The sequence below is a fragment of the Anser anser genome, assembly GCF_964211835.1.
Source record: "Anser anser genome assembly, chromosome: 1".
NCBI classification, from domain to species: domain Eukaryota; kingdom Metazoa; phylum Chordata; class Aves; order Anseriformes; family Anatidae; genus Anser; species Anser anser.
The window spans coordinates 91,142,716-91,170,078 of record NC_139720.1 but is presented as its reverse complement, the minus strand read 5'-3'; the positions used below and the strand labels follow the sequence as shown (position 1 = coordinate 91,170,078).

At 42.6% G+C, this 27,363-nt stretch overlaps 1 protein-coding gene across 2 annotated transcripts in view; it reads left to right on the top strand.

The window, feature by feature from the left end:
* The window catches only part of CD96 (CD96 molecule), a 46,129-nt gene extending 19,089 nt beyond the window's left edge, over window positions 1-27,040 (top strand). The window contains exons 4-18 of one of the 2 annotated variants that reach the window (XM_083819340.1): window positions 1,058-1,299; window positions 3,994-4,419; window positions 6,859-6,968; window positions 8,374-8,596; window positions 11,928-11,983; window positions 15,198-15,288; window positions 15,562-15,738; window positions 16,755-16,808; window positions 18,017-18,061; window positions 18,978-19,052; window positions 20,962-21,036; window positions 23,022-23,102; window positions 23,779-23,868; window positions 24,255-24,378; window positions 25,449-27,040. In XM_083819340.1, the coding sequence (XP_083675466.1) occupies window positions 1,245-1,299; window positions 3,994-4,419; window positions 6,859-6,968; window positions 8,374-8,596; window positions 11,928-11,983; window positions 15,198-15,288; window positions 15,562-15,738; window positions 16,755-16,808; window positions 18,017-18,061; window positions 18,978-19,052; window positions 20,962-21,036; window positions 23,022-23,102; window positions 23,779-23,868; window positions 24,255-24,378; window positions 25,449-25,557 (1,791 nt within the window). In that variant the 5' untranslated portion in view covers window positions 1,058-1,244 and the 3' untranslated portion in view covers window positions 25,558-27,040. Of the gene's footprint in view, window positions 1-485; window positions 1,300-3,993; window positions 4,420-6,858; window positions 6,969-8,373; window positions 8,597-11,927; window positions 11,984-15,197; window positions 15,289-15,561; window positions 15,739-16,754; window positions 16,809-18,016; window positions 18,062-18,977; window positions 19,053-20,961; window positions 21,037-23,021; window positions 23,103-23,778; window positions 23,869-24,254; window positions 24,379-25,448 lie in introns of those variants that run through there. The other variant, XM_083819341.1, reaches the window with a different exon arrangement.
* Window positions 27,041-27,363: the final 323 nt, after the last annotated feature.

Sequence of the window (27,363 nt, the reverse complement as noted above, 5' to 3'; positions counted from 1 at the left end):
GACCTCAGCTTGCTTAAACATGCTACCAAAGGATCGCACGTGCAAAAATTAGGGAAGTGGTATAAATGTTGTTAACATCCAGTAGTGTGTAAAATGGGGAAATGACCAGCGAGCACTCTCTGTCTTTTTTTCCCTGAGCTTTTTGCCCTGCATGCTGGAACCACAGAGAGATCCATGGCCTGCAAAAGTTGATAGTTGGGAAGGAAACAGAAAAGTATTTGGAATAAAATTGGAGGTGGTGGCTGGCGATTTTGGAGGCATTGCCCAAGCACCAGGGAGGGCTGACATAAAACAAGGGGCTGACAAAGGCCCCAATACCCACAGAAACGCTGTCAGGAAAGAAACATCAGGAGTTGAGCCACGCAAGGATGGGCCAGCCTCCTGGGGTGGGCAGAGGCACCCGTCTACGGGGTGGTGCCATCCAGGCCAGTCGCCTTCTCTGCTGAACTGCCCCTGCCCTGGCAGGAGGGCTGCCTTCAGTGGATGAAGTGTGATAAGGAAGCCCTTCAATCTGTTTTCTTCCTAAAAAGCTACCAGCTGAACTGGGTGAGTGGCGGAGATGCTATCACCTGCAGTGATGGGATCCTCTGCCCCACGGAAACCCATCAGCGCTCTCCTCTGCCCAAAAAAGTGAACCCGGAAAACTCTTGGCTTGCTCTGGTTTATTTTAGGGGGACTGTTTTTTTTTATTTTTCTGGGGGTGATGGTGGTTTTTGTTTGTGGTATTTTTTGTTGTTGTTGTTGTTTCGTGTGTGTGTGTTTTTTTTAAGGCAGTGAGAATAGAGCCTATGAAAATTGTGTATCTGAGTTATTTGGGAAGAACATGAAGGAAATGAAGTGAGGGAAAGAAAAAGCAACATTTTCATATGTTATAAACCATATATCCAGCCTTAGACACCTGCCAGGTTTTCAAGGGAGAGCTTAAACCAGTAAAATGTTTACTTTGACTTCATCTGAAAAGACAGAGGGAAAAAATACAGTCTTCATCAGGGGCTTACGGTGTAAGCGGTGTTTTCAGCATAAAGGTTTCATAACGTGTACTAATTTTATTGCTCAGACAGGAAACTGAGGCTTTCACGTTTAATGAAGCATTTCTTTGAAGTCGTGCTAGAGCGATGAGCGCGACCGTGCTGCACATCTGCCTGTCTGCACGGGGCAGGCCGTTTTGACTTCCTTTTCTGAGAAAGTGCCAGGAAAAGGCCAAGAGAGCTCCGAAGTATTTAACCGAGCTTTGTCAAGACAAGATGGGAAGATGGTTCCTCCTCGTCCTTTGCTTGCTGTCTGCACGCAGCGCTGCAGGTAAGCGTGGCAGCGGGATGCCCGTGCTTGGCTCGCAGAGCAGGGTGCTGGGGAGGGTGGCATTTTCAGACCAAGGGTGAAAACCTTGTTAATAGGTCTCTCTAGAGCAAGCTGTAACTACCGGCAATGATGTTCTGTTTTGTGACAACTTTCTAATAACCTTGGTAATATTGTGCAGCTAATAGGGAGTAGTAAGTGGTCTGTGCTGATGAACAGAGTCATTTATTCAGAATGTCTAACCCATTTTCACCAAAATAGTCACTGAGACCATCTCACTTGTGTTTAGCACAATGTGTGCTCATCCCCAGTCAGCAAAAAGTCAAAGTGTGCTTTCAAAGAGCAAATAAAAGTCTCCTTGTCACACACTTACCTGCGTGTGCAGGGAGAGAGAAAGAACCGAAACACTTAAAGGCAAGGATGCTGTACAGCTGCAACCCTTTAAGTAGACTCTTCCTTTTCCCCCGTCCAGCCCTATGTGCCACTTAAAAGGCTTGAAAAGCCTGATAATGCTCACAAGCCCCTCTGCCCCCAACAGGCTGACGAACCTGAATGCAGGAGCACTTATTGCCAGCTAGGAAGCAGAATTTTGTGTGTTGAGCCTTTGTTCTGATTAAGAACAGAAAAATGATGGTTCATGCATTTGACTGGCACGAAAAAATGCGTCTCGATATCCAGTATAGGCTGTTCGTATTTTCCATGTCAGTGAGACAGATTGGTTTTAAAAGACAGGAAAATAGTTCATAGGAGTTTTCATAGAAAATAAAAGTCCCCAAATGCAAACAACAAAATAGAAGCCTCAAGACATGCAAGCAAGTTCAATGCAAAGCTGTTTAGAGAAAAGTAGGACTGCTGCTTTTTTCCCCGAGAATGAAACCTTCACTGAAAGGTGAAGGCCACTTAAAGGTGAAAGTGGCCACCACCAGCCCCTTTGTGGAGGTCAGACACGTAAATGTCTGGGAATGCAAGTATGGGACAATGGATAGCATTTAGTTGGAAAAATGAAGTTAGAATAAAACTAGATTAATTATATTGAGATGTTAATATGAAGTTAGAAACTTTCGTGTGAAATGGTTTTACTTAAAATAACCTAACGTGTTAGACTACTAATAAGCAATAATAATAATAAAAGATTCTTTATATATAACTTTTTCACCTTTTATAAAATATTCAAATAATTTTGGTGGGCCTTCTTTACACGGTCCTTTGACCTAATACAGCATCAGTCCAAAGTACGACAGATAACTTGCTGGGTGTCTCTTGCCTGCTAGTCTGATTGCATTTTAGTTAACTTTACTGATGCAAAACTTCCAGTGAAATTAATGAGCATTTGCTATAATAAGCTCCTCGGTCTTACAGTTTTCTGTAATTTGTTCTCACAGCTCATATCCATATCAGGCTTATTCTTCTCTACCTTCCTATCTGTTCCCATCTCGTGAAAGTGAATTAGAAGTTGAATGGCACATGCACAGGGACAAAAAAGGAATGGAAAATTTGCCCTGAGCAGGGGGTAGCTTTGCTTTCCATGCACATATTCCCTGTGTGCTCATGTCACTCTTCAGTAGTTGTGTCACAAACCTCAGCTGGCTCTGCAGGGAGGTGGGAACCTGCTCCTATTTTCTTCCCTGCTAAAGACCAAGCCAGTGGTGAAGGCAAGAAGTTGGCACCTGCTTTCCACAGGCACGCACGGGGAGCAGCAGGTGCTGGCCGTGCTGGGGACTCATGGTGGGATGCGGCACAGGTCCTCTGAGGAAATGTACAGTGGTGTTTTGAAACACAGGCAGGGTAAAATTCAGCGACAAGTCTGTACTTGAGGACATCCGTACAAATTTATTTTTGCACTTTTTTTGGAGAAAGGGCTGGTTGTGTCTGGCTCTGTGGGTGAGACAGCACCTGGCTCACCACGACTGTCCCCATCCCTGAATTCCCGATCTCCTCAAGCTTGTCAGTGCCCTGCACACGGGGTTTAGGAACTGCAAGCCTCTTGTGCACAGGAGGGAGGAAGGGAGAGAAATCAATCTTACAGCAGCACAGCAGCAAACAAGCAGCGGAGGCTCGTGTTGAAAGCCCCTTCATTTCACCGATCCATTACTCCTTTCTATGGCACACTGAGGACTGCCAACGTGCTTTATGAAATTAGTTCGGGAAGAAGCCACTCATAGCGGGGCTGCTCCCTCTGACACTGAAGCGGGCAGCAGTTCAGGCCATGCAGGAGCCATTTAACAGCACAGAGGTGAAAGAATGGCTTCCTGCTGAAGCGCCACAGGAGTGGGAATGGGCAGGGGCAGCCGCACAAGGCAGTACCAGCCAGCAGGGATGCCTCATTTGTTCTTGCAAAACAGAGCTGGGGAATGAATGGTCCCAGCTTCTGCTTCATTTATGTCACTTGAAAGGTTTCCATTTTCACGGGGCCTCTCAGAGCTCTGTTGCACTTCACTGTGAGAGCGATGGGAGCTCCCCACCCTCCTTTGGGCAAGTGCTGGTTTGCCCTCCAGGCCCCCCTCTGCAGCCAGCAGAGATCTGTAGCATCTCTCAGCTGTAAATCAGGAGATTTACTTGAAAGAGGGTTGTTGCAGCTGTAGGCGTGAGCCTTCAGAGTTATCTGGGGCTAAGGCACCAAATCATTTCTAAGGCAGCTTAGAAGAAAGCTTTGCTTAAATATTTCTTGTGCTGAAAACTGTCCTGTTTGCTTTTAAGGCCAAGCTGGAGATGTCATTGCACACACAGAGGTGGTCCACGCTTTGCCAGGTACCGACGTGACCCTGCTGTGCACCTTCCCCAAACCACAGTCCACCTACATAGTACAGGCACAGTGGTCCAAGACCGATGACAACCGTCTGTCCAGAATAGCTGTTCATCACCCCACTTTGGGCACCCATTACTTCAAATTTCTTGAGACCTGTTCCAACTTTTCCATGTCGTTCAGCACCAGGAAGTGCTGCAACTGGGACATTAATGAGACCATGTGTTTTCCTGACTTAAACTCCTCATCTGAATGCCAGCAGTGGGCTCTGCACTTGAGAAATGTTACCATCTCCCTCAGCGGGCAGTATGAGTGCAGTTTTGCTACTTACCCATATGGGACAAAGGCTGCAAAAATTCAACTTATCGTCAAGGCAGAAGGTAAGTAATTACAAATGATGTTTTTTTTTATGGCAGGGAAAAGGGGAGGGGATATCAGGGTAGACAATCATTCCTTGGTCAATGTGAGTGTCTTGTTCGATGTTTGTAACAGTGCCACTAAATGCTGCTGCTTAGAGTTTGTTATGTCCCAGGCACTCGTTGGCCATTATCCAGCTCGTGATTAGGAAACCTTCATTGTTTGGAGGAACATGAAGTTAGAGGGGAATGCACAAAAGATGGTCAGATGGACAGTGTGCATACTTTCATTTTGGAAAATGAAATGAGGCCTGGGATTTTCAGGGCTGGGTTTTAGCACAGCAGGTGGATGTGTGTCCCCACCTTCAAAACTGAAGTGGAGCAAAGCAGAGGGTTGTTTAGGATGGTCACGGCGCTGGACACTTGGCTTGTTTTGTCAGCCAAAAGGAAGCTGGGAAGCAGCGTGATGGTAAGTAAGCCTTGGGGGAGAGCGTGAACTCCTGGGAGGATATTTAAATATCCTGGCGAAGGAATAAATGGTTTCCAATAGGATGTGAATGGATTTGGCTACAAATTAAACAACAATGCTGACCACTGGTGCAGCAACTTCGGGAACAGCTGCTTAATGCCAGCAGTGAGACCGAAGAGTCCAAATTGCCATGAAGATGGAGCTGGGCAGGGATGTTGGGTGAGCTGGGCAAGCTTGTAGCTGTGCTGGAGAGGGACTGGATTTGATGACCCCAGAAACCTCTTTTGGACCCATTTGTTTTCCGCTAGCAAGCTGAAGAGGATTAAAGTAGACGCAACAAACTGAGCCAAGTTTCATTTCAGAGCTTCAAGGCCTGCATGCTCAGCCTGGTGGTGTCCAGGGCTGTATTTGCAGCACATTTTCAAGGGCTGAGAGCAGGGTTAGGTGCAGGGGATGTTAGGGTTAGCAGAGAACAGCAGTGTCCATGGGTACAGTTCTGTTCTTTGTACAATTTTTCTTTCTCTTCCCTAATAAAGTAATAGTGACAATTGGGCATTGCTCCTCTTCCCGTGCTGGTGCCTTGGTTGATACTGGCGTGTTCAAAGCTCTAGCTGCTGTCTACTTACGTTATAATGTTAAATGTGGGCAGCTGCCGTTCATATCAGCACTGTTGTGGATTTTTCAGCCACCGCATGATGTAGAAATTGGTGCTACTGATACCACTTCCTAGAGAGAATTCAAAAATTCCATTTACAACATACCTCTTGCCAATTTGCATTTTACATTAATTAGATCTTTTGCAATGATCTTTGTCCATTCAAAAGAAGGCAAAAGACTCTAATTCAGCCTATGAGTGGGATGGAGAAGGGCAGCAGTCATCAATGAAGTACAGCTCCCAGCTGCATCGAAGTGCAGTGAATCCAGATGGATTTGGCTAGTAGATACTGAAAAAAAACAACATGCAGAGCAGCAGGCACATGTAGGATTTTCAAACACATAGTACCATCACCACCAGCCTGTTAATGGAGATGAAAATCAAAGAGAGAAGGGAAACTAGGCGGCTGTGACGTGATGGTGAGAGCAGGCAGAGGCTGTCCACAGGCTGATCTCCTGGGGCAAATGTTCATCTTGGTACTTCTGAGGGCCGTATGCTGCACAGTACCGTATTTGTTTTGTCTCAGCACATAAACCAAATCTACCAGGGGAGCAAAGTTCAAGAGGGTCCAGGCAGGCTGTGGCCAAGAGGCTAGCCAGAGAGCTCAGCACTTGCCAAGGCACTGGCAGCATCACCTAGCTGCACCACTGCTCTTCCTGCTTAGACACGGGGATGCAGGCAGATCTGACATTTGGATCAGAGCTGTGTGCTGCTTGATGCACCACTTCTGTCTTTCCACAGGTGCATTCGAGCCCTGTATCAGGAATGGATAGGGTAGGAGATGCTGAGATACATTTTTAAATAGAGGACAAAGGAAAGAGTGAGAGGCTCTCTGCTCCTGGCAGAAGGCAGGTTTGAGAATAATAAAAGGACCACTTACAATGAAAAGCAGGGTTAATCTTAACCCTCCTGACAGCTGAACACCTTGCTTAGTGCAAAGAAATTCTGCAGAGAAAAGGAAATACAGGTGCACAAAATTGATGTGAAGGTTTATTGTAGTGGAAAAAATCATAAGAGAAAATTTGAAGCTCAGCTCCAAAAGACAATGTCTCAATCCAGCAGTTAAGCAAAGGTTTTTATGAATTGCACAAAAATTTGGGTAAAGTCATGAATTAAAGTCTTGAAACTACATCTGGAATTGGATTCAGGGCTTTCACTTAACAAATGTGTCTGTGGATAATGGTTGAAAATTACGGTTCCCTTCTAATCAAAAAAGTGCCAGTTCCTCAAACAACAGTCAGCATCGGTTCTTAAAGCACGATGAACACCATGTTTCTGATTTTCCTTCTTGGGCTTTTTGTTGTTGCTGTCGTTGTTGCGGTTGTTGCGATGCTAAAAGAGGAGCAGCATTACGTGAAGGAAGTGCAGTTAAGCCAGACTTTAGAAATTCCATGCCTTGAGAACACAACCTCAGCAAACTTGTCCAATTACCCTCTGAAGTGGGTAGTGGTAAGTATAAATATTATTTCTTCTCAAGTACAAATTATGGAAGAAACTACAGGGTATTTTTGCAGATAGAAAGAGAAATGTTGGATTTTACTGCACCCTGCAGAATCTGTTAAACAATAGCTATTCATTGCGATGGACAGTAATAATATAGGGAAAAGTATAATTGTTCATTTGCAACATAGACAGCACAAACAATAGCTGCTAAACAAACAAAGAGGGAAAATCCCATCTTAATTGCTTTTAATTTTTCATGAGGACATGTAGAGCAGTCTTACCAAAGAACTTAGCAAATGTAACAAGTAAAATATTCTTTGCAACAGATTTCTCAGGGATTTTTGCAGTAGTGAAGCTTTAATATCTCTGAAAAATACAGTTACTGCGTAGGTTAGTGAGATATCAGGCTGCTTTGAAATAGGAAAAAAAGGGTTGACTGTAATGTTTTTGTGCTCTGCTGACCTCCATGTCACAGGCACACACTGAAGACATGCAAACCCAGTTATCTAGCTAACCACATACATAAAACAGCAATTTGCTGTGAGATTTAAAGCTAGTTATGTTTTTGTTCTGCATCTCACTTTCTGGATAAATATTTGTATGCATGTGTTACAGTAACCTTTTCATTAACTCATATAAATATCAGCAAGCAGAGTGCTTGAGGTTTGCCCATTAGTTTCTATCTAGTGTCACTGTGTTGTAATTGTTGAGGATTATCTTAAAGGTGACTTTCAAATATTTACATTTTTTAGTCTTCTGTCACATGTTATTGCCTATTCAGATCTCTTTGCAGTGAATTCTTAATTTTAAAATTATGATTTTTTCTGTAGGGAGCATGTGTACCCTTAACACTTTTCAGTGCAACTTGTTCACTCTACAAAATCAAGCAGCAGAGGAAAGGGGAAAAAAACAAAAAAAAAAACAAAAACCACAAAAGGTCATCACAATGACACATGGGTCACCATGCATCATTTAGAGGACAGCTTGCAAATATATACCAAGGCACAGATGTCCAGGATGTGCTGGTTGCATCTATATGTCAAGGTGACTGGCACGCGGGCAGTCTGAGGAGATGACTTTGAGCTATTATTAGTAGGTTTTCACTATTTAAAAACTTAAAGACCAGCAGCTCTGTTGCCCTCTGTGCAGGCTGCAGGAGCCAGGACTCACAAGACACAGCTATTTACCCTGTAGTTTGTTGGTAAGATGATGACCGCTATCAGTTTTGAAGTTCTGGGGGATCTCCTCATAAAAAGACAATGTATTGGGCAAAAATAACTGTTGCAAATGTCTGCTTACACCTAGTAAGTGCTAGGGGTGTAAGGAAAATTTTCATAGCAGGAATAGTGTTGGCCTACAAAAACAGCAGGGGATATCCAGTCTTTACAAGTTACACAGGATATTTTCACAGGAGGAAAATGGAAAGAAAGAGGAACTTATAACCAAGGAGCCCTCCCGTCCTGAGGTGTATGGGAATGGCAGCGTGCTGTACGGACGGAGAGTCCACCTGGGTCTGAATAATGCTCTAAAGATTTTTCCCACCAAAATCACTGATGATGGCAAGGTGTTTTCTTGCCATGTGGTCTACCACCCAGAGAGGATCCGGAAGAGCAGCACCACCGTGAGAGTGTTCGGTAAGGGCCTTCTGCCAGCTGTCCTCTTACTTTTCTAAAAGTAAAGCTTCTGCCTGTTTCTGAAGGCAGTAGCTTTTGAAATACAACTTTATATATTCATATATACATGTGTGTATATACATACACATTGATGTTATTGTTTTTTTTTTTTCTGCTGCAGTAAGTTAAAATATTTGTAAATAACCTTGTAGTTCTTAAAAAGAATTTGAGGCCATTCTTCACGTGTCTGGCATCAAAAATATTTGCTCTACTCCAGTGAGCACATAACAATACTGACATGCAAATTACCACGATCTCACCCATGTGTGTAAGGTTACATTGACACCCTTCAACTTACAGGTAAGTGTGTTGGTCATCGAGATCTCTGTGCCCCAGTTACAAAATGACCATGCTGCCCATGGTTAGGAACTCATGGCCAGCATTTGCTAGGCAGGGAATGTGATTTGGAGCTGTCATTGCTGCAAAGTCATGTCCTTTGGAGATGTGATTTATAACTGCTGCCAAAGGCTCTGGCTCTGAAAATGAGGTCCTGTCTAGGGGGTCTCAAACTGGTCAGGAGGGGCAGGGCCCATGTATTACAAACGTGGGCTGGTATTTTATGTTGGAAGCCTCCCCCATCTTCAGTTTCTTGCTCTGTTCCCTTTTCAGATGTTTAGGAACCACTCCACAACTGGGTAAGAGCAATGCTGCCCAGGGAAAACCAGGCTGTATTTTCTACTTGTAGAGCAGTGGGTCTGAAAAACATATTTCCAACTCTCCTAAAATGAATGGGTTTTAGCCAATGGGTCTGTCGACAGTCCCTTGACTTAGCTGTTTGCCTGAGGAAGCTCACGGCTCAGAGGTGGCACAGAAATGCAAGGCTGATGCTCAGGATGCAAAGAAAGATTCAACAGGGAACAGTGGGGGGAAAAAAAAAAAAAAACCTTCTGTCGGAGGGCTGTCAGTCACTGACGCAAGAGAAATGAAAATAGAAGTTAATGATCTTAGATTTCCTCTCGCATTTGCATGATTCAGCCATGGATTTTACTCTTAAAAAAGTCAACATTTGTCAAGCAGCTACAGAGTTACCTCAGTAATCATTCAAGTATATTAAGATACTTGAGGTCTCTCTGCCCAGGCTGATGCTCTTGCCTTGTTTTGTGTGTCAGTTAACCAAACATTTGTTTTTTTTTTTTCTGAATTTCTGTGTCACATGTGACCCACACCAGCTCAATAAGCTGGTACAAGAGGGGAGAGATACAAACAAGAAAAAGAAACCACAGCCTTTGGCTGTGGGTTTTTCTGAACATCTTATGATGCTCCCAGAAACTACTAGCTTGCTTATGATAGTAGCGCCACACCATCAGGAGCTGGGGGAGAACAAGTGCAAGGGATCCCATGGGCTGGGCAGTGTGAATACAACAGAGACAACCCAAGTCTGAGGGATGGCAGTGGTGTTTCCCCAGAGATGCTTGAGGTGGCCTGGGTATGACTGAGAGCTGAGTAGGAGAAGCATGGGAAGTGCAGGAGTGAGTCTCTCAGTGAAGCTGAGGGTCTTGATAAGTTGAATAAAAGAATATGTTCAATCAAGAGCTTTTTTTGAGGGGATACTTTTAGACTGCAATGCTTAAAAATATGTCTTTTCCAGAATGGAGTTCGTTTAGGTACAAGTTTCTGAGAAAATGTATGGCCTTTTCACATGTAACTTTGCCAAATATTGATTTCTCCTTTTTGTAAGAGTAAAAGCTCAGCAGCAGAAACTACTATACTAAATATTGAATTTCTGCTAGACCCAAACCATTGGTAAATATCCTAGCAAGACAAATGAGTGTCGAAGTGTTAACAGGGGCTGAGATGTTAAATGGAAAAGATCTATTAGGTCATTCCAAGCTGTGCTTGAAAGTTGCCTTACGGAATAGTTACCAAGCAAACATGTCTTCTCAAAAAGCAGAGGCCACATCCAATACAGAAGTGGAGATGCATTCCCATTCTCATCAAAACCCTAAAGGAAAAACAGGCACTAGACTTAATGTTATTTAGTCTACCAGCCAACTTTTAACTCCTGTTAGAAGATCCGGTTTACCATACATTTTCTTACACCTGAAAGATTTTTCTATCTGCCAGCCCCACTACCACCAGTACTGTTTTGGTGAGGCAGAAATCTTAACATATTCATTTTCTGATAGGAAGGATGAACCAAACAAAAAGAAGAAAGTAGAAAAAAAAAATCCACCCCGAAGTCTAGAGAACCACAAGGCCATAATCATTAAATATAGGTCAGTCCTGGAATAACCAGTCAGTAACGATTGGCAGAAAAATGGAAATTAGAAAAAGAGGGGGAGAGAGTCCTGGGTGGATTGGCTTTAAAAAATGACAGGGAAACTTGAACACATCACCTCAATCGGGAAAGTAATGAACTGAGGTGGACCTACACTGGTTTAACAGAATTAGGTGAAGAAAAAAAAAAAAAAAAGAAAATTATACTAATGGTGGGGGTTAAGGTGAGATTTAGCTTGGAAAGAGAAAGAATGTGGATCCAGGTTCTGTGCTTGTTTCCAGTCCAGTTTTAAGGCCCAGAAAGGGCCAAAGCATGATTTATTCAAGGCTTTTGGGACTTGTTGTTAACCCCGGTTTCAGCAGTTTTTACCTAACAGTCAGCATTACTGGAATCCAATGGCTGATTCAGAAATGCCAGCTAAAAGAGGCTTATGGTTCCTCAAAGTTGCATCTATAGTCAGCTGTGCCCAGAACTGAAATGCTGTGCAAAGGGAACAAAAAAAGAAAAAAATATAACCTTTTTCCATTTCTTGTGGATGTGGTCATCAGAAAACCGCTGCTTTGATGTAAAAGAGAGCTCTGGGCTTCCTGGCCAGGGCAGGAAGAGCCTGTGGCATAAGACTGTCACATATCTACCAGAACAACAGCGTGGGGAAAGGTGGTACTCGAGATCAATGGATAGTTTGGGGGAAGGCAGGGGATGGCTAAAACTTTTGCAGATAGCTTTGATGGCAAACACCTGGAGGAATCAACAGCTGGAACAGTGATGCCCTGCTATGAGAGCTGTGACTGCAGGATGGCTTTAGCTAGCTTCAACAAAGCCGCCCAGAAGTATCTTTGAAAGGCAGAAAAATACACTACAGATCTTGTGGTAGTAGCTGCTGGTGTGTGCTTCTAAACCACTTCCTTGACCTCAAATTGGAGCGGTGCAAGCTTTTATCTTGCCAGGTATGTGGGTGGATGTAGGATTTAATTTGCACTCTCTTTACAAAACAAGGCCATTAAGTCTCATTAGAAGCTATTACCGTGACCTTTGGTAGCCATTTCGTTAATACGTTTTATGTTTTCTTTCCAGCCTACCCTGAAATCTCTGCTAGCCTGCAGGAGGGCCCAGCTGGCACCTCACAGAAGGTGAGCAGTGCTGGAGCACGGAGGGATGGCCATGACCGTGACCGTGGCTGCTTGCTCAGGGTGCTCCAGGCAGGCTGTGCTGAGCCAGGCAGCAGGGGGGACCTCCAAGTCAATGAGCTAATGTCAGTGACTCATATGCCTTCTTCTGAGTGACTGCCGTCCCCACAGCAGTATGCTGATTCAGTGAGAGCATTTTGGAGCTAGCTGAGGGTTTCTCTGTGGGTTGGGTAACCTCTGATGTTGTGTTAGCCCTAGGGTGGGCTCTGCAACAGGGGGGAGAGGCTGTGAGGGGTCAGTGGTGATGCAGGGGACTGCGGGTCCTACAGGGGGATGTATTGGAAATTTTAGAACGTCTGTTATATCCAAGTTCAATCATTTTTAGATAAGCAAGTGGCTATTTACTGAAGGTAAATGTGACTTTTTGAAATAAAAATGCAGCTATGGAAAACATGATATTTACCCAAGGGAATAATATTGCATAGGATAGGAAATGAAAATAACCAGGGACACTGTAACTAGTCAGCTTCTGAGGAATAGGCAAGAAAGCAAATATAAATCATTTGTGGGTGGTCCACTCCCTGTGCTTGAGTTAAACATGGTTTACAACCAGCTAGTCAGAAAATGCCACTGGTTTTATCTACAAAGCTAGCATTAGTCTTTCATGATTATATTCTTCACACCAGGACATGGAAACTACTATGAAATAGTCATGAAACTTAGGTTTTCCTTTAAGTTTCAAGTAAAAAACTTACAACATTTTAATGGCTATGTTCCAGTTATAGAAAGTACCCAAGGAAATGTTCTCATTCCCCAGTCTCATCCGTTTTGGATTGCAGATAGTGTGAAGAAATGAGCAAGTTCAGATAAGTTCTTAGGAAACCTGTTGGACCACATTAGCCATTCTTGCTGATGATGAGAAATTAGGGGTCGAAGCAAAATCTTCTGGGGAAAGAATTTAAGGCTGTTCTCTTCTGGGCTTCTCATACTTTTCTTCTTTAGACTATAATTCTTCACATATGTGAAAGGCTGCAGGAAAGGTGAAAGGAATAGCCTCTTTAATGCACTTGTACAGAAACAGAAGTGGCAGGCTTAGATTCTGCAAAGAAGATTCAGATTAGACATTGGGAAAGCCTTCTTCATAGTAAGGGCTGGTAAGGACCCCAGGAGAGGCTGAGCAGATCATTTGCCACCATCACTGGGGCTGCGAGGAATAACATGAATATCACTGATTCTAGCACTAGGCAGGGAGATGAGTTTTGGTGGTCACTAGTACAGTATTTTCTAGTACAATTTGTCAACATTTCCTCTGTAACTCTGAGATGAGCTTCAGCATCACCGAAATGAGAACTGATCCCTCTGTGATATCTATCTTGGGCAGAAATCCTTCTGAGTCATTACCTTGCAGTTCAAGCAGATGTGGTACTGCTCTGACTTAGGGTTGGGCTGGTGACAGCTCCAGGCTGCTACCAAGTTTCCTACTGAGTCAAGGGGAGAGCAATGGTCTCGCCAGGCATAATATATCATAATGTGCTCCAAGCACAACTCAGCTGGAGTAACCAAATATCAGTGGAGTGACTGGATCGAAGTTAGAGGGTCCTTGTTTAGAGCTGAGCACTTACACGTGTTTTGGGGATCTCTTTTATCACCTGCTTCCTTAGAGTAAAACCTAAAAAGAAAGTCTGCTGTACAGCTCTGGCTGTACTTAGCATAAAACACATTTGTGGCCCCTATGACTGAACGCTCTTGCTACTTGTTATGATGTTCTGCTTCCTGTTGCATCCATCCAGGTTGAAACTTTGAATCTGTAAGCATTCCAGATTAAGGAAGTTTTTATCAGAAAGAGTGCTTGTGGGCAGGCAGAGGCTTGTGTTCACCATACCCACCTGTTTTCAGACAAGGCCTGAGCTAGGCCGTTCTGTAAAACCACTACATTCTCCCTGATGACTTATTTTCACTTGTGGTGTTGGACTCTGCAGGTGTTTGTCTGTACTGTCCTGCTGAGCAGAGGAGGGGGTGCTGCTTTCATAGGGCTGGGCAGTAGAAACTCTTCAAAGAAGAGTTTCTCCATTCTTCATCTCCAAACACCGACTGCTTCTCTTCTCTTTTCTACCCTTTCTCATTGGCCCTAAATCTACTTTGGATGCCAGATTTGTATTTCTTCACAGGAAGCATCTATAAAAATATTATGAACTAAAAATGGCTGAATAATAAGGGAACGATGAAGAGAAAAGAGGGGAAAGCAATTATGCTGAGTTCGTGACTACTTACAATGGCAAGGAAAGAGTTTCATTTGGATAGTTTCAGTCTTCATACCAAATGTTTGACTTCTGCTGCCTGCAATATATCAAACTTCCTTTCAACTAAATGTGTTGTGTGCAACCCACTTCAGAAGTGGGTGCAAGAGGGCGGTGTGCTGCATTAAGTCACATATGAAAGTCTTTTGATTAAATGGACAAGGTAATTTCTCTTAGTGCCAAAAGCTACTAAGTAAATCTAATTGGGAACATCCAGGCAGCATGCAGATGAGACCTTGCACCTTGCTAGTACCCGCCCCTTCATCCAGCATTGATTTTGAGGTCCCTCCAGTTCTTCCCTTCTATTGCTTGAGGAGAAAGTAAAGTGAGCACACAGATTTTTGGAACAACTGGCATACAGCCAGGACTACTGCATCTAAAACGTGATTTCTTGTGACTTTTGGAAACCTCTTAAGTACAATGCCCTCTACAAAGGTATCTAATTTTGTGTATTCAACATATCAATGTGCTAGGCAGTTTTTTTCATGGGATTTGTGTCCTTATCTGCCCAACAAATGAAAGATTTGCATGACAATCAGGAGGTGTCTCATTCTTGCCCCCTTATCCTACACATTACTAGTGCCAGTGTTCCTCCATATGGGTGTTTGTCCCCAAAGTGCTGGGCTGGGTCTTGGGGGGTCACCCCATGTCTCTCCAGCCACTGAACTGAACTGAAGGGCATTGAAGCCCGATCATCCCCAGGGTAGCAATGGGGGTGTCCCTTAACTTTCCTTCCATGGTGCCTCCAACTAGAAAAATGGTAGGGGAAGAATTGCAATGAGGAGGGAGTGCTTCCTGGCCAAGGAGGGTGATGTGTAAATAAGATTGTCAGAGCAACTCTGTCCATCATGGATTTTGTATGCCAGCAGTGGCGGACAGGTGAGAATGGTGGAGGCTAACTGTTCTTCACTGTCCCACAGCCTAATGTGAGCTGCATTGTGAGGAACGCATTTCCCAAGCCAAGCATCGTGTGGTATGTGGACCGAGCAACACTGATGGAGCAGTCTGAAGGTAATAAGTCCCATTAACAGGTCAATTACATAACTGTAGAAATGATTCAGAGGAAAAGCAATGGTTGCTAAACTACTGCTGATGGGAGCATGTAGGTGTCCATCTGGGTGGACTGCTTTGGATAGCATCTCAGCCAAGAAACCTTCAGCTACATAAGCTTGCTTTTCAGTACTGGCATTTTGCATGACTCTGATTTATAATTTGAAGTGTTATGAAAAGGGTTTGCAGCTTTTCTTTTTCTTTTTGTGTGTGTGTTTGTTTTTTCTTCTCCAGAAATTTCTGTTGAACAAGAAGACTCACAAGACAGTGATGGTTTCTATCAGCTGAGATCTATGCTAATGTTACAAGGGACCCACCAGGCACATACAACATTCTCGTGTGTATGTCTGTTTCCCTTCCTCAGGAATGAAACATGGAATATTTCATCAGAAGAAATATCTATTTCTTTTGGTAGGTTTTTCATAGATAGGACATACCTAAAATGTTAAGAATACCAAACACATGTATTCTCTGCTATTTAAATTACAGAAGAAATGGGAAGTGTATGGAAGTTTTGTTAAACACATTCATCACACAGCTTGAGCTTTCTGGCAGGTTTCTTAGCTCAAGTCTCTAAATGAGCCAAGAAACCTGACAAAAATGCCTGAGTAAACTCATCAAGTTGAGAAGAAAAGAAACTCCTACACAAACATAAGATGTTTGGTATTTGTTAGGCAGTATCTTGCTGCAATTCACATACCCAAAAGTACACTAACTTAGCTACACAGCACCAGTGAGCTGTTACAACCACGTATTTCTCACTGAGCAGTCCTGCAGAGTGTCTGGCAAGAAGAACAGATAGACTTCCTTTAGCACCCTCTTGTGCACACCTTGTCTTCAGGTGCAAATGCACAGTTACACCTTTTTTTTTTTTTTCTTTTTTTTTTTTTCTACTATGTATGTTCCTTGCTGCACAGATAATATAACAGAACTGCTGGCCCTGGATCAGCTTTCATGTGTACCGTGGTAACTACTTGCACCTGTATTAGCTTTTGGCTCTGGATACATTATTGGTATGTTTTTCAACAAAGACTAAATCAAAACCCAAAGCTTAGTCCCTTAAAATATAGCTTTGGAAGGAGGGGAGATGAATGATCATTTTTCTTCAAAATGACTCATTTCACCCAATTTGCAGTGTTGTAGAAATGTATTCAAATCAGAGAGACGTCAATTAAAGAAGTCTACATTTTTGCCTGTGGGCTATACTAACACTAAGATAGATCCACTCTGTATAAAAATGTTAATGTATTTAGATGTGACAAAAAGGAGGAAAATTAAATTAATTCTTGGCAATGTTCTGTGAAGGTGCCATACTAACGGCACAAACTCCAGACTAAATTTTCAACCTATATAACAAAAGCCTAACTTCTTTTAGGAACTGCTTTCATCTCTGTTTTTTTTTTTTTTTTTTCCTTCCCCCCTCACAGACAATACATCTAATGAAGCCTCATCCCAAGCATTTACCAACATGGCTTCAGAAGGTAGGATAAATTAGAAGACAAAATAACCTGGGTTATGTTAGGGGTGCATCTATAAATTCTTAAAGCTATTGGAGAGATGGTTTTGCAGACTTGCTTCTGGGTGAATAGTAAGGTATCCTTTTCTGCAGCTATGACTTCAGAACAAATACAATGCGCAGATATTTTGGTGATGTAATCCATCATAGTTAAACTCAAACGTAATTAAACTCTGGCCTTGAAGGGCACTTAATGTTCTTTCTGATGCTTCAGCTAGCATTTGAATATAGTTCTTTCAGCACTGAGCTGGTAATTAAAAATAACTTCCCTACTAATGGTTCGACATTCTGCTTAAGTACACAGCCAAGATCCTCAACACTTTTGCCTAATTAAGGAACTGATGGAATGTTTCTTAATTTGTGTAAATTTGGAAAATTTGTGCTCTTCCCCTGCAAGTTTGTCTTATTGTCAGCTTATCGCAGACAGACAAATTGTTCTCCCCTCACATCAGCTGAAGTGCTTTGGAGATGCCTCTCCTTGGATAGCTTGCTTTGCTCTGTACAGGAGCCAGTTGTGTTTCAGCAGTAGATTATGTGCTTGTGTCAGAGAAATGCTGTAGATAAATGGCAAGGAAAGAGGTGTGTTTTTCTACATAAGCTTCCTCTTACTTGGGATGTAAATGCTGCTTGGGCAGGACGATGTCTCTGTTGTGCTTGGCCAGATGGTTAACAGCCCTTCAATTGCAAGGAATAAATCCCTCTCTCTCCACTTCTTTGAGGATTTGGTGAGCACTTTTCAGGGCAGTATTCCTGATATTTCCTGCCAGAGTTGCAGCCTCTGAAATGCCTCATGGGTGGAGCCATGCAGGTGCCCTCACCAGGTCACATACGTTATTTCAACCTGCATGCTAATAAGACACATCTGTCTGCATGGGTTAAAACTACGCAACCCACTTCTGACTTTTGAGTGAGGTGGAGATTGGAGGTAGTAGGGGTTCCAGACCCTTTGGCCCCCAAACCTTTGCTTTCCCTAGGGGTTACACATCATAGTTCCCTCAGGTGCTTCTTGGTTCTTGCTGGACCACTTGGCTAGGTTGTGCATTGAAGGATTATTTGGAAATTAAGTGTGATGCACTTTCTCTCACTCTTGAGCCCTTGAGCGACCCTCTTTTCCAAAGCAGAATAAATACCCTTTTCATCTTTAGTAAAGGTGTTTGCTTTGATTTGTTATAGACCTTGGAAATTCAGCACTTACATCAGCTGTCATGACTACCTCAGGTAAGGAAAAATTAAAAAAGCTTTCCTTATTACTCAGTCAATAGATGTATGATCTTTGCTTGACCTTTTCTTAAATGCCATGTACACAGAGCCAGAAGAATGTCAGCGAGAGGTCAGCGTGCCCTGACACTGGCAGTACCTGTAAATGCTCTTGGATGGGAATTTGTGAGCTGCAAAGTCAACCAGGAAGAGAGCTAACGCAAATCCTACTAAAGCCCTGTCACATTAGAACAGCATGTAAAATGGCATGATGAATACCAAATATTATTCTTATGCCTTTTATAAAATGGAATAGAAATCCCATAAAACCATAAATAAATTTATCCTGTTATGATGGAGAGGTGCTTGTGACAGAAAAGAAGTTTAAATCCCCATTTTTATCTTGACCTGACAGTAGCATATCATCCTTATTCTTTAATGATATGGGATAAGTGTCACTGCTTTACAAGAGGAAGCATATGGATAACCACGTTAAACTATCTTCTGTAACTGATAGGAAAACCCAAAAAAGTGTGTGATCACCCAGGCCTATACAGTTGTGACATGTTGCGAGGCCCACACCTGGGCAGGCCCCAGCTAGGCCAAGGAGCACCACTGGCATATGCATAATCTACCCCATGGCCATTAAACTGAGCCCTGTGTATAAAAGCACAATTAAATAACAGCTAGCCCATATGAAAGGCTTTGCTTTAATCACTTTGACTTTTACTGACTGCCTGCTGAATAGATGGGACGTGTCCTGAGCATTTAACCTACAACCCCAACAGTAGGCCCCTGTCACATAGTCTGTGTTTACCTAATGCTTGCTGCAAGTTCTTTGTTCTATACTCATCTGTGTTGTTCTATAATTTCTTAATTTTAATTTTTAAACATTCTACCAACTAAATGGGATACTGTTTAATCTGTGTTTCTTTAGAGCATCAGTTTACATCTTCGGCCTCCCCAGATTTCACAACTCGAGCAAGTTTGGCTCATGCTTCCACAACACAAGGTAATGAATTTGGCCAAAATGATTTCCGTATTGCTTCAGCATGAATCACAGCATGTGAAATTCCCATTTTGGATTCAAATGGCACGTACAAAATGGCAGCACAGGCAGCATGAGGAAGAGGCGATGCAGCTCAGCAGTGCTGAACCACTGCCTTCCCCTCCATAGCAGCACAGTAGCCATAGCAAGAATGAATACAGTCCATGGAGTCTGCAGCAGTCTTATTCTCCAGACAAAACAAAATGCCTTACAACAGCCTGACTTTCGTGAGCCTGTCAGGTGTTAAGTGTCCTCCTTCATCTGTGTGATTCAACCCTGCAAACTTCACTTAAAGCAACCACCATTATACTACAGCAATATTTACCCAGGTGTGAGCGAGCAATGCAATTGGTGACATGTGAAGCAGTACTGGAGGAAAAGGCTGAGCAAAAGGATTTATTCTGACCCAGCAGTGCACTGTTTGGGAGGTGAATACCTTCATATGAAGCCTGGGGCAAAGAGGAGGTTATATATATACGTATGCCAGGGCAGGAACAGAGATTGCAGCAGCAGTGAAATTAAATCTGGCCTCTTCTTGGGCTGCCCTCCCCACCCTCTGAAGCAGAGACCTGGATGGCAGCAGGGCACTAAGGGGGAATAATTTTGACTGAAAGGCTATAAATATACAATGCGAATAGAGAGGCTTCCCCTCACTGGGTTGTATATCATAACTGCTTGGGGAGGTACGATGTCAAAGTCGTAGTGCAAGCCAAAGCTGAGCCATTTCTCTCCTGTAAATAGCCCAGGGAACAACTGCCTTTTAACCAGTGTCCCCGATGTGTGGCAGGAGCACTGTCCTGCCTGAGCATGGGTTTGTGCTGCGCATCTCTGGCTTGCTTCTGGTTCCCACACCAGTCCCACCATGGCGCTTTTGGTCAGACCTTTAGGGCTGCAGCTGAGTCAGGATGCTAAATCCAAGCCTGACACTTTAAAAAAAAAAAAAAAAGTGGCAGGGATGGGGGTGGTGTTTCAGTTCCCCTTATTTTGCAAGTTGTTAAAATGAAAACCCAAGAGACAGATGGGAATTAATACAAAAGTATAGTAGTATAGTACACAGAAATAGATGGGAGAAGGAGGAGGGGAGGCAAAACTAAGGCTCTTAAATCCACAGCCTGGTCTTTCCTTAACCTCCATCTCTGATCCCAGAAATCCCCAGGCTTTGACTGCTAAGTTATAGCTGCATTTCTGTTTCTCAGGTTTGTTCAGATGGCAAAATGGCACTTTTCCAAAAATGAGACAGGTGTAAGGAAAGATGGTCTCTTTTTAGTAAATGTGAAATATTCCTCATGGACAGATAGAGGTCTACTTGCTAACCGCCATCTGTCTGTCTGAATATCAGATAAATAGCTAGTTCATCTCCAGAACACTTACTGCTTCAAAAGAAGATTCAAGAAAAATGTTAAAGAAGTGGGTATTTGGCACCAGCCGTTGTAGGTGTGAATCTCCTGTACTAACTTCCTTAAAACGTCTCTTTGCTTGTTGGAAACACAGTTTCATCCCATTGGACCTGGTAAAACCCTGTCTAAATTCAAGTTTACGTACATTTTTTCAACACTCTCCATTGATTTCAGGTTGAAACAAGCCAGTACACTCACAGTTTCTGATTTTCAGCTGAAAACCAAAAACTCAGGCCTAAATGCCCCATGTTTTCTCAGTTTATTCATACAGCTCACTAAGCTCCTCTTAAGTTTCTAGCTTGTGACAGACCTTTAAAACTAGACACAGGATTTTCTGGTGGTGTCTGGGGGAAGCCAAAATTTCAGATGATAGTTTACAACTATGTGACATTTAGGGAAGAAAGAGGAAAAAATGAAGAACAAACGATGGGGTCCTCAACAGTAATTTTTGCAAGTATGTGTGTGTTTTTCAACAGGAGAGATGATTTCTGCCCCAGAGACAAAAAGCTATACCAGCATCACAGCATTCAGAGAGAATGTGACAACAGCATGTGAGTAGATGATACGTCTCCTTTGCTTGATAGGACTGTAGCAGGGATGTTACGAAGCTAACAAGAGGTGCTGCAAAGTGCAAATGTGGTACAGACTTAGGCTGCACATCTGTGGTGGTCTGGAGTCTCTGGCAAAAAGTGCAGCAGCAGGTACTCTATGTGGCCCTCAGTTCGCAACGCCTTTGCTAAGCCCATGACATCTGTGGTGCTTATGTTCAGTTGTCACTTGATATTCATCATGCTGCCATCCAAAAATCATTACTAAACATGGAAAAGTAGTGTCCAAACAGAGAACAAACATCAAGTGGTGTCATCTGTACTAGCTTTTTAATGCTCCACAGAAGCATTCCTCTGCTGAAATGCACTGAGTTAGAAGACAAAGGCTCAAGTCTTCCAAGCCTTAAGGATTTGCAGCAGTGAAAGAGGAATGAAAAATGTTTCCGTATACTGTTTTTATTAGATCTATTTAATTTAATAATATTAAAATTAGGAGGGTTACTAGGCAAATGCAGTGAGTATTGAGGGCAGTTTATAGACAAAATAAATTACTGGAGAAGCTAAATAAAATCACAGAGCAGCAATGAAATTGTGAGCTAATGTGGGGCTATAAAGGCTGGCTAATAGAACATTGGAAGGCAGCTTCATTAAAGACCAATGAATGAAAAAAGGTGGGGGTGGACATTTTTTCTCAAATCTTTCCCTTCAGAAAACCTTTGTTTGGCAGCAGAATGCGAGAAATTACTTGATTTTTTTACATCTTGCTTTGTGCTTTCAGGACAGGCAGGACCTGTCAGTGCGCTATTGTATTTGTATGGCAGTCATCTTCTGGCTGAAGCACAAATACAACAGCCACCTTCTTTATTCTGAATATATTTTTGCAGCACACTGGTGGTTATATACCGGCATATAACCCACAACCACACATTTAGACTGAAACCTTGTGACAGCTCCGCTTGCCTTGCGACCCTGCTCTTGCACAGCTTGCCCGTTGCAGTTTTGTTAAAAAGCACACTGAACCGTGTTTTATTTAAGGGAGGTACAGCACCACTCACTGTCTTCCCTACAGCCACGTCTGCCTGACAGCTAGCTGAGGCATGAGCTTGAAGGGTCTTCCATGAGGCAGCTATAACTGAGAACAATTTCAGAGCACACAAGCACCGGTGTGCTTGCTGAGGCATACCAATGTGTTCCAGTACGTCCTCCCAGAGCCACAGGGCTCCTGCAGTGGGGATTATCACTATTAGCTAAATTCTCTGAGGCTGTAACACAAGCCATTATGTAAATAATAATACATAGCTTTCATTGGCATGCTGTATAGAGCACAGTGCTATGAGATTTCTAAGTGTATGTCCTTTTTTTTTTTTCTTTTGTCCTCTTCTAAATGGCATGTCTACTATGCTTGCCCCTGTAGAATTTAATATCTGATAAACAAGGAAAAAAAAACTAAATTGAATTAACATCAAAAACTCTTAGTGAATTTTTAGAGTGCCCTAAAAGTGGACTGATTTTTTTCTGATTGTAATTGAGCATTCATATATGCTTGAGTGCTTATATATATAAACATATATATATATATATGGTATGGGTTTTTATTAAATGTATTTATATATTAGTTGTGTTTTTAAAATATATATCTTTATATGTATATATGCACACATGTATTTTTAAAAAACTTCTCTCTGTATATATATATATATATATATGTATGTTTGACTGCTTAATCTCAGTCAGAACCAGCATCTCATGAGAAAGCTAGATTTTCCTGGCTCAGTCTGGTTACTCATCTACATCATTTAAACAGTGGGATTTTTTTCCTTGGATCTATAAACCAGCAATTACATGAAAGACTCTCAGGTATCTCTGTTATTCCATTTGTTGTTTGCATCAGGGAAAACTGATGATATAAAATAGCCACAGTTAAGCCTAATGAAGCAGTCACGTACAGGCTGTTACAATCATTTAAGGTTATTACTGCTTTTATACAGATTTGAATGATTCCACCACTGAATCCCCAAAGAGCCTCAAGAATGCAACGCGCTCATCTGAGGATACAACCCCTGTGCATAGTAAGTGCTGTGACGGTTCTGCAAATACCGTATAGTTGTCTAGCTGCATATTTTAGCTATTGTTTTGGAGCACATGAACACAAAGACAGCTCGAGAAAACAGGCATGTGTCCTTAGGCAGCACTGATCTTAAAGGCTGGTAGCTTAACTGTATTAGGAAAGGGAAAATGTCTCTCTACAAACAAATGAAATATTATTTTTGTGGTTCAGACACAGCTCTTGATACAGGACACTGAGGTTTCACGCAGTCATGGCAGAAGCAGACTCTGTGTTGCTGCTAAGCCACTTAGTATCTTTAGCTTTTTCATTACCATCAAAGAAGCAAAAATCTTATCATTCTCCCAGACTGCTGTGCAGCTCAGTGCTGGCTTGCTGGAATATCTTAATAGGTATTTACCAGTGTTCCCTGTTTCTTCTAATGTTCTTTTATTTGATAAAAGCAAATTTCTTTGCCTAGCAGTAGCTTGTATGCCAAAAACACAATTGTCCCACAAAGTGAACTTTGACATACAGACTCTGGAATTTGATTTCCAGTCCTCAGCAGGGTAAATGATGGTGGCTTCTAAACACAGAATCATAGAATGGTTTGGACGTAGTATTTGTTAGAATAAATAATGATAAAACAAAACAAAGAACAAGTAAGCTACTAAAAATGTTCTGTACCCATATCTTTGCAGGTAACGTGTCCTTCAGCATAACAGACCAGCCCGTTTCAGCTACCAGATGGAAAGGTTTCTTTACCACCATCCCACTGGTCAATAGTACTGGTGAGACATGATCCTACAAATCCTAAGCAGTGGGAATGAGTGCTGGGGGTGTGCTGAGACATGCTGTCTCTCTGTGGAGAAGCTCATGGGGGAACAGAGAACACCAGTGGTTTTCTGATGAAGTGCTTGTCCAGCTGTGCTTAACTAACCTCATTCAGCCACTGGTGAGTGGCTGAAATCAGCCTGCAAACCCAGCCAGAACACAAGTCCATGAATTGGAGCAGTGATGTTCAGGTTTTACAGGGCTCAGCCTGGAAACCTGGCCATCCTGTATTGGGCTGGAGCCGCTTTGTCTGCAGGGCTGGGGAGGATCAGGAAGCCAAAGGCAGCAGGCACAAACATCTCTCCTTCTGACCAGGTTTGGCTCATTACTGTGTCCCTTGCAGGCAATGTGAAGAATAAAGAAGCCAGTCGCTTCCCCTGGCCAACGGTGGTAGCGATCATGCTCCTCTTCTGCAGCTTTCTGATAGTGTTAGGCATCAGGAAATGGTGTCAGTACCAAAAAGAGATGTAAGTATCAGCAAGGGGAACAGAATGGGTGGGACGTATAGTACAGCACAAACTCCAGTCTCTGGTGTTTGGACTTAAGTGTTTCCACCTGAAACTCTCCATAGTGTACAAGGCCTTTAAGTATGGGGATCACTAATGCCACCTTTTTATACAGGGGTATGCAGTGTAGAGTCGTCTCAGTCCTCTCATCCATTCTGTAGATCTCTCTAAAATAAACCTTAAAAAGAGCTGTGGTGCAGCTTTGGAGCATGCCGTAGGGTTTGAGGGAAGAGTGCAAGTAATTTTTTTTCCCCAGAGCATCCCACTTCTATTAGCCTCCTTGCCAGCTGCCTTTGCTCTCTCATTTTGCATGGTTACTTGAGGACATTCTTTAATGTAACGGTACTTCTAGGGTACTACAGGAGTTGTGGATAATATATGTGAAAGCAGGCTACCTGATACACAATCCCAGTCAGAGAAGCACTGAGTTTGTAATTATGGCCAAAGTTTAATTCCTTAGTAAAGCATTCAGAGACCCTGATGAAAGTGGTATCTGAAAGCCAATTATTTTTAATCTTCCTACCATTACTAAAATGTTTGAAAAATCGTGGAGATCATGAATCATTTGCTGTCCTAGAAAATCCTTTCAAAACATAACAGCAAACCCTATATATCGAAGGTAAAAATGGAGTGGATTTTTATCACTGATTTGGGACAGGACCTTACTTTATCTTGGCCTATAAATTGGCAAAAGAAAGAAATTATGAGTCTTTAAATATATCTTCAAAGAGCAGCAGGAGCAGAAGATCCCTGTGATGGCTTTGAGTGGTTCACCAGGGCCATGATCTTTTTTTTAAAAACATGAATAAAATAAAACTGTGAGGTGGGAGCTCAGAAAGCCACATGGGCACCAGGAGGTGCGTTGGGGCTGTAAAAGAGGAACAGGGAAATCACGATGTGTAAGAGCCAATGCCAGGTGCTGTTACAACATACTCTCTGCTTAGTGTCCGTCTACTTCCTCTTGTGAACATTTTACAACGGTCTTTCATGTGGCTTTTGTGTTATACCATATTTTGTCTCTTCCATTGCAGTATGAACAGACCTCCATCTTTCAAGCCACCGCCACCTCCCATAAAGTACACATCCATGGTAGAGTCTGATGGGACTCCCCCATCCTACCACGAACTGGAAAACCTGTAACATCGCCTGCGCTGCTTCTGTAGTGCACAGCGGAAGACTGACACAGTTAAGAAGCTCTGTCTTTAAAGCAGTGATTACAGGAGTTTGGTGTTAATGACCCATATTAAAATTCAGAGTGCCTAAATGACATTAATGTTGGCAGCTGAGCACTCCTGAGCACACTGACTTCATCCCTTCTCTCTCTGTATGCATTACACTAACACCATTGTGAGTGTCACAGAGAGATTACATGTGCTTAATTTGAATTGGGTAATCAACTGGGAATTTGCTGTCTTGTTAATGGGAGTAGATTAACACATCATTCCATAAGCCTGCCTAAAGAGTGCTGAAGCTTTCTGTTTTACTAAGTGTATAGAGATGACAGCTCTGCTGTATGGACACCATGATTACATGGGAAAACCTTGGCTTAATACCAGCTTTTTGAGACCTACATGAGCAGTTATTACAATTACTTTTTTTTTTTACTCTGCAAGTATCAGCTAATATGACCCAACACATCCTATCACTGTAAAGCCAAACCAAGAAGACAGAGAGAGAGAAAACACCAAAGCAGAAATCAGTAGCTTGCATTGAAAGAAAATAGTCTGCATTTGTCACCAGGGGGTTTCAGCACAAGAGCACTGGGAGAGGCTGATACGACATAAACGGTACCATGCAGGCCCAGTGGACCTGTTGGCAAAGAAGATGCAGATGCCTTTGGTGAAGTCACAAGGAAGAGTCAGTTGAGGGCTCATTTACAAGTAATCAATCGACCAGAGACTTAAGGACTGAAGTGAATACGGACCCCGAGGATAATGGAATGTGACAGTCCTTTTGGAAGAGTCGTGCCTTTGAAACGATAATTGCCCTTGGGTCTGCTTTTCTGAGTATTATATTTATGGTATACGTGAGAAGAGAAAGGAATATAATCCTTTTATTTTTACTTGTTCTTCATTGGTTTTTGTCATTTGCTATCTTCGGATTTTTCAGGACCTTGGAGGAAGTGTCCCAGGTGTCTTAAGTCTGTGGAAGGGGCAGTCCAGATTTATCCTATCCTGCCCAGGCTGCGTATTTCTTTGCATTGACACTAATGATTAAATGATCGTGCTGTGGGTTGGGTCACATCAGCACACTGAATGGATGTCATTCAGGTCAGCAGTTGTGTGATTACCAACACAAAGTGCAAGAGATGCAGCAGGAGCACTGCTTTTGGCAGCATTGTGCTCTTACATCGACTTAAGCAAGCCAAGAAACTGTCCCTGCAAGCTTGTTGGAAAATTTATTGTTACCACAATGGTCTTTTTGTAATTAAGGCAAATCAACTAAAATTAAATCATGTCAAACAAAATTGGTGTTCTGATTTAGGAATGGGATTTGCATTATTTACTGCTAAACACTGGCCAATGAGTATCAGGGCTTGGAGCACTGTATTTCTTGTGACTTTACATGAATTACTGTGACTTCACATGAATTACTTTCCATGACTTACTGGAAAGAACAATCTGACAGACATTTTAAAGTGTTTTATAGTGTTATTTACCTTCTAGCACAAGGAGTTCTGAGTTCATCGTTAAGGTAATATCTGTGCTCAATAGAAAACACTTTCCTTCCTCCAAATTATACAGACTTTGAACGTGCAGATGACTTTGCTAATCTGACCATTTCTTGTGTGTATGGGTTTGTGGAAACAAACCAGTTTAACTTTTGTCATACCATCAGTCGCTGCAAAAGCAGGCTGCTTTTTATTCCTGTATATATTTATATATTTCCTGTATATACGGGAAAAAGCTAGACAGCCATATTTCGAGGGCTGTGGAGAGCCTCGAC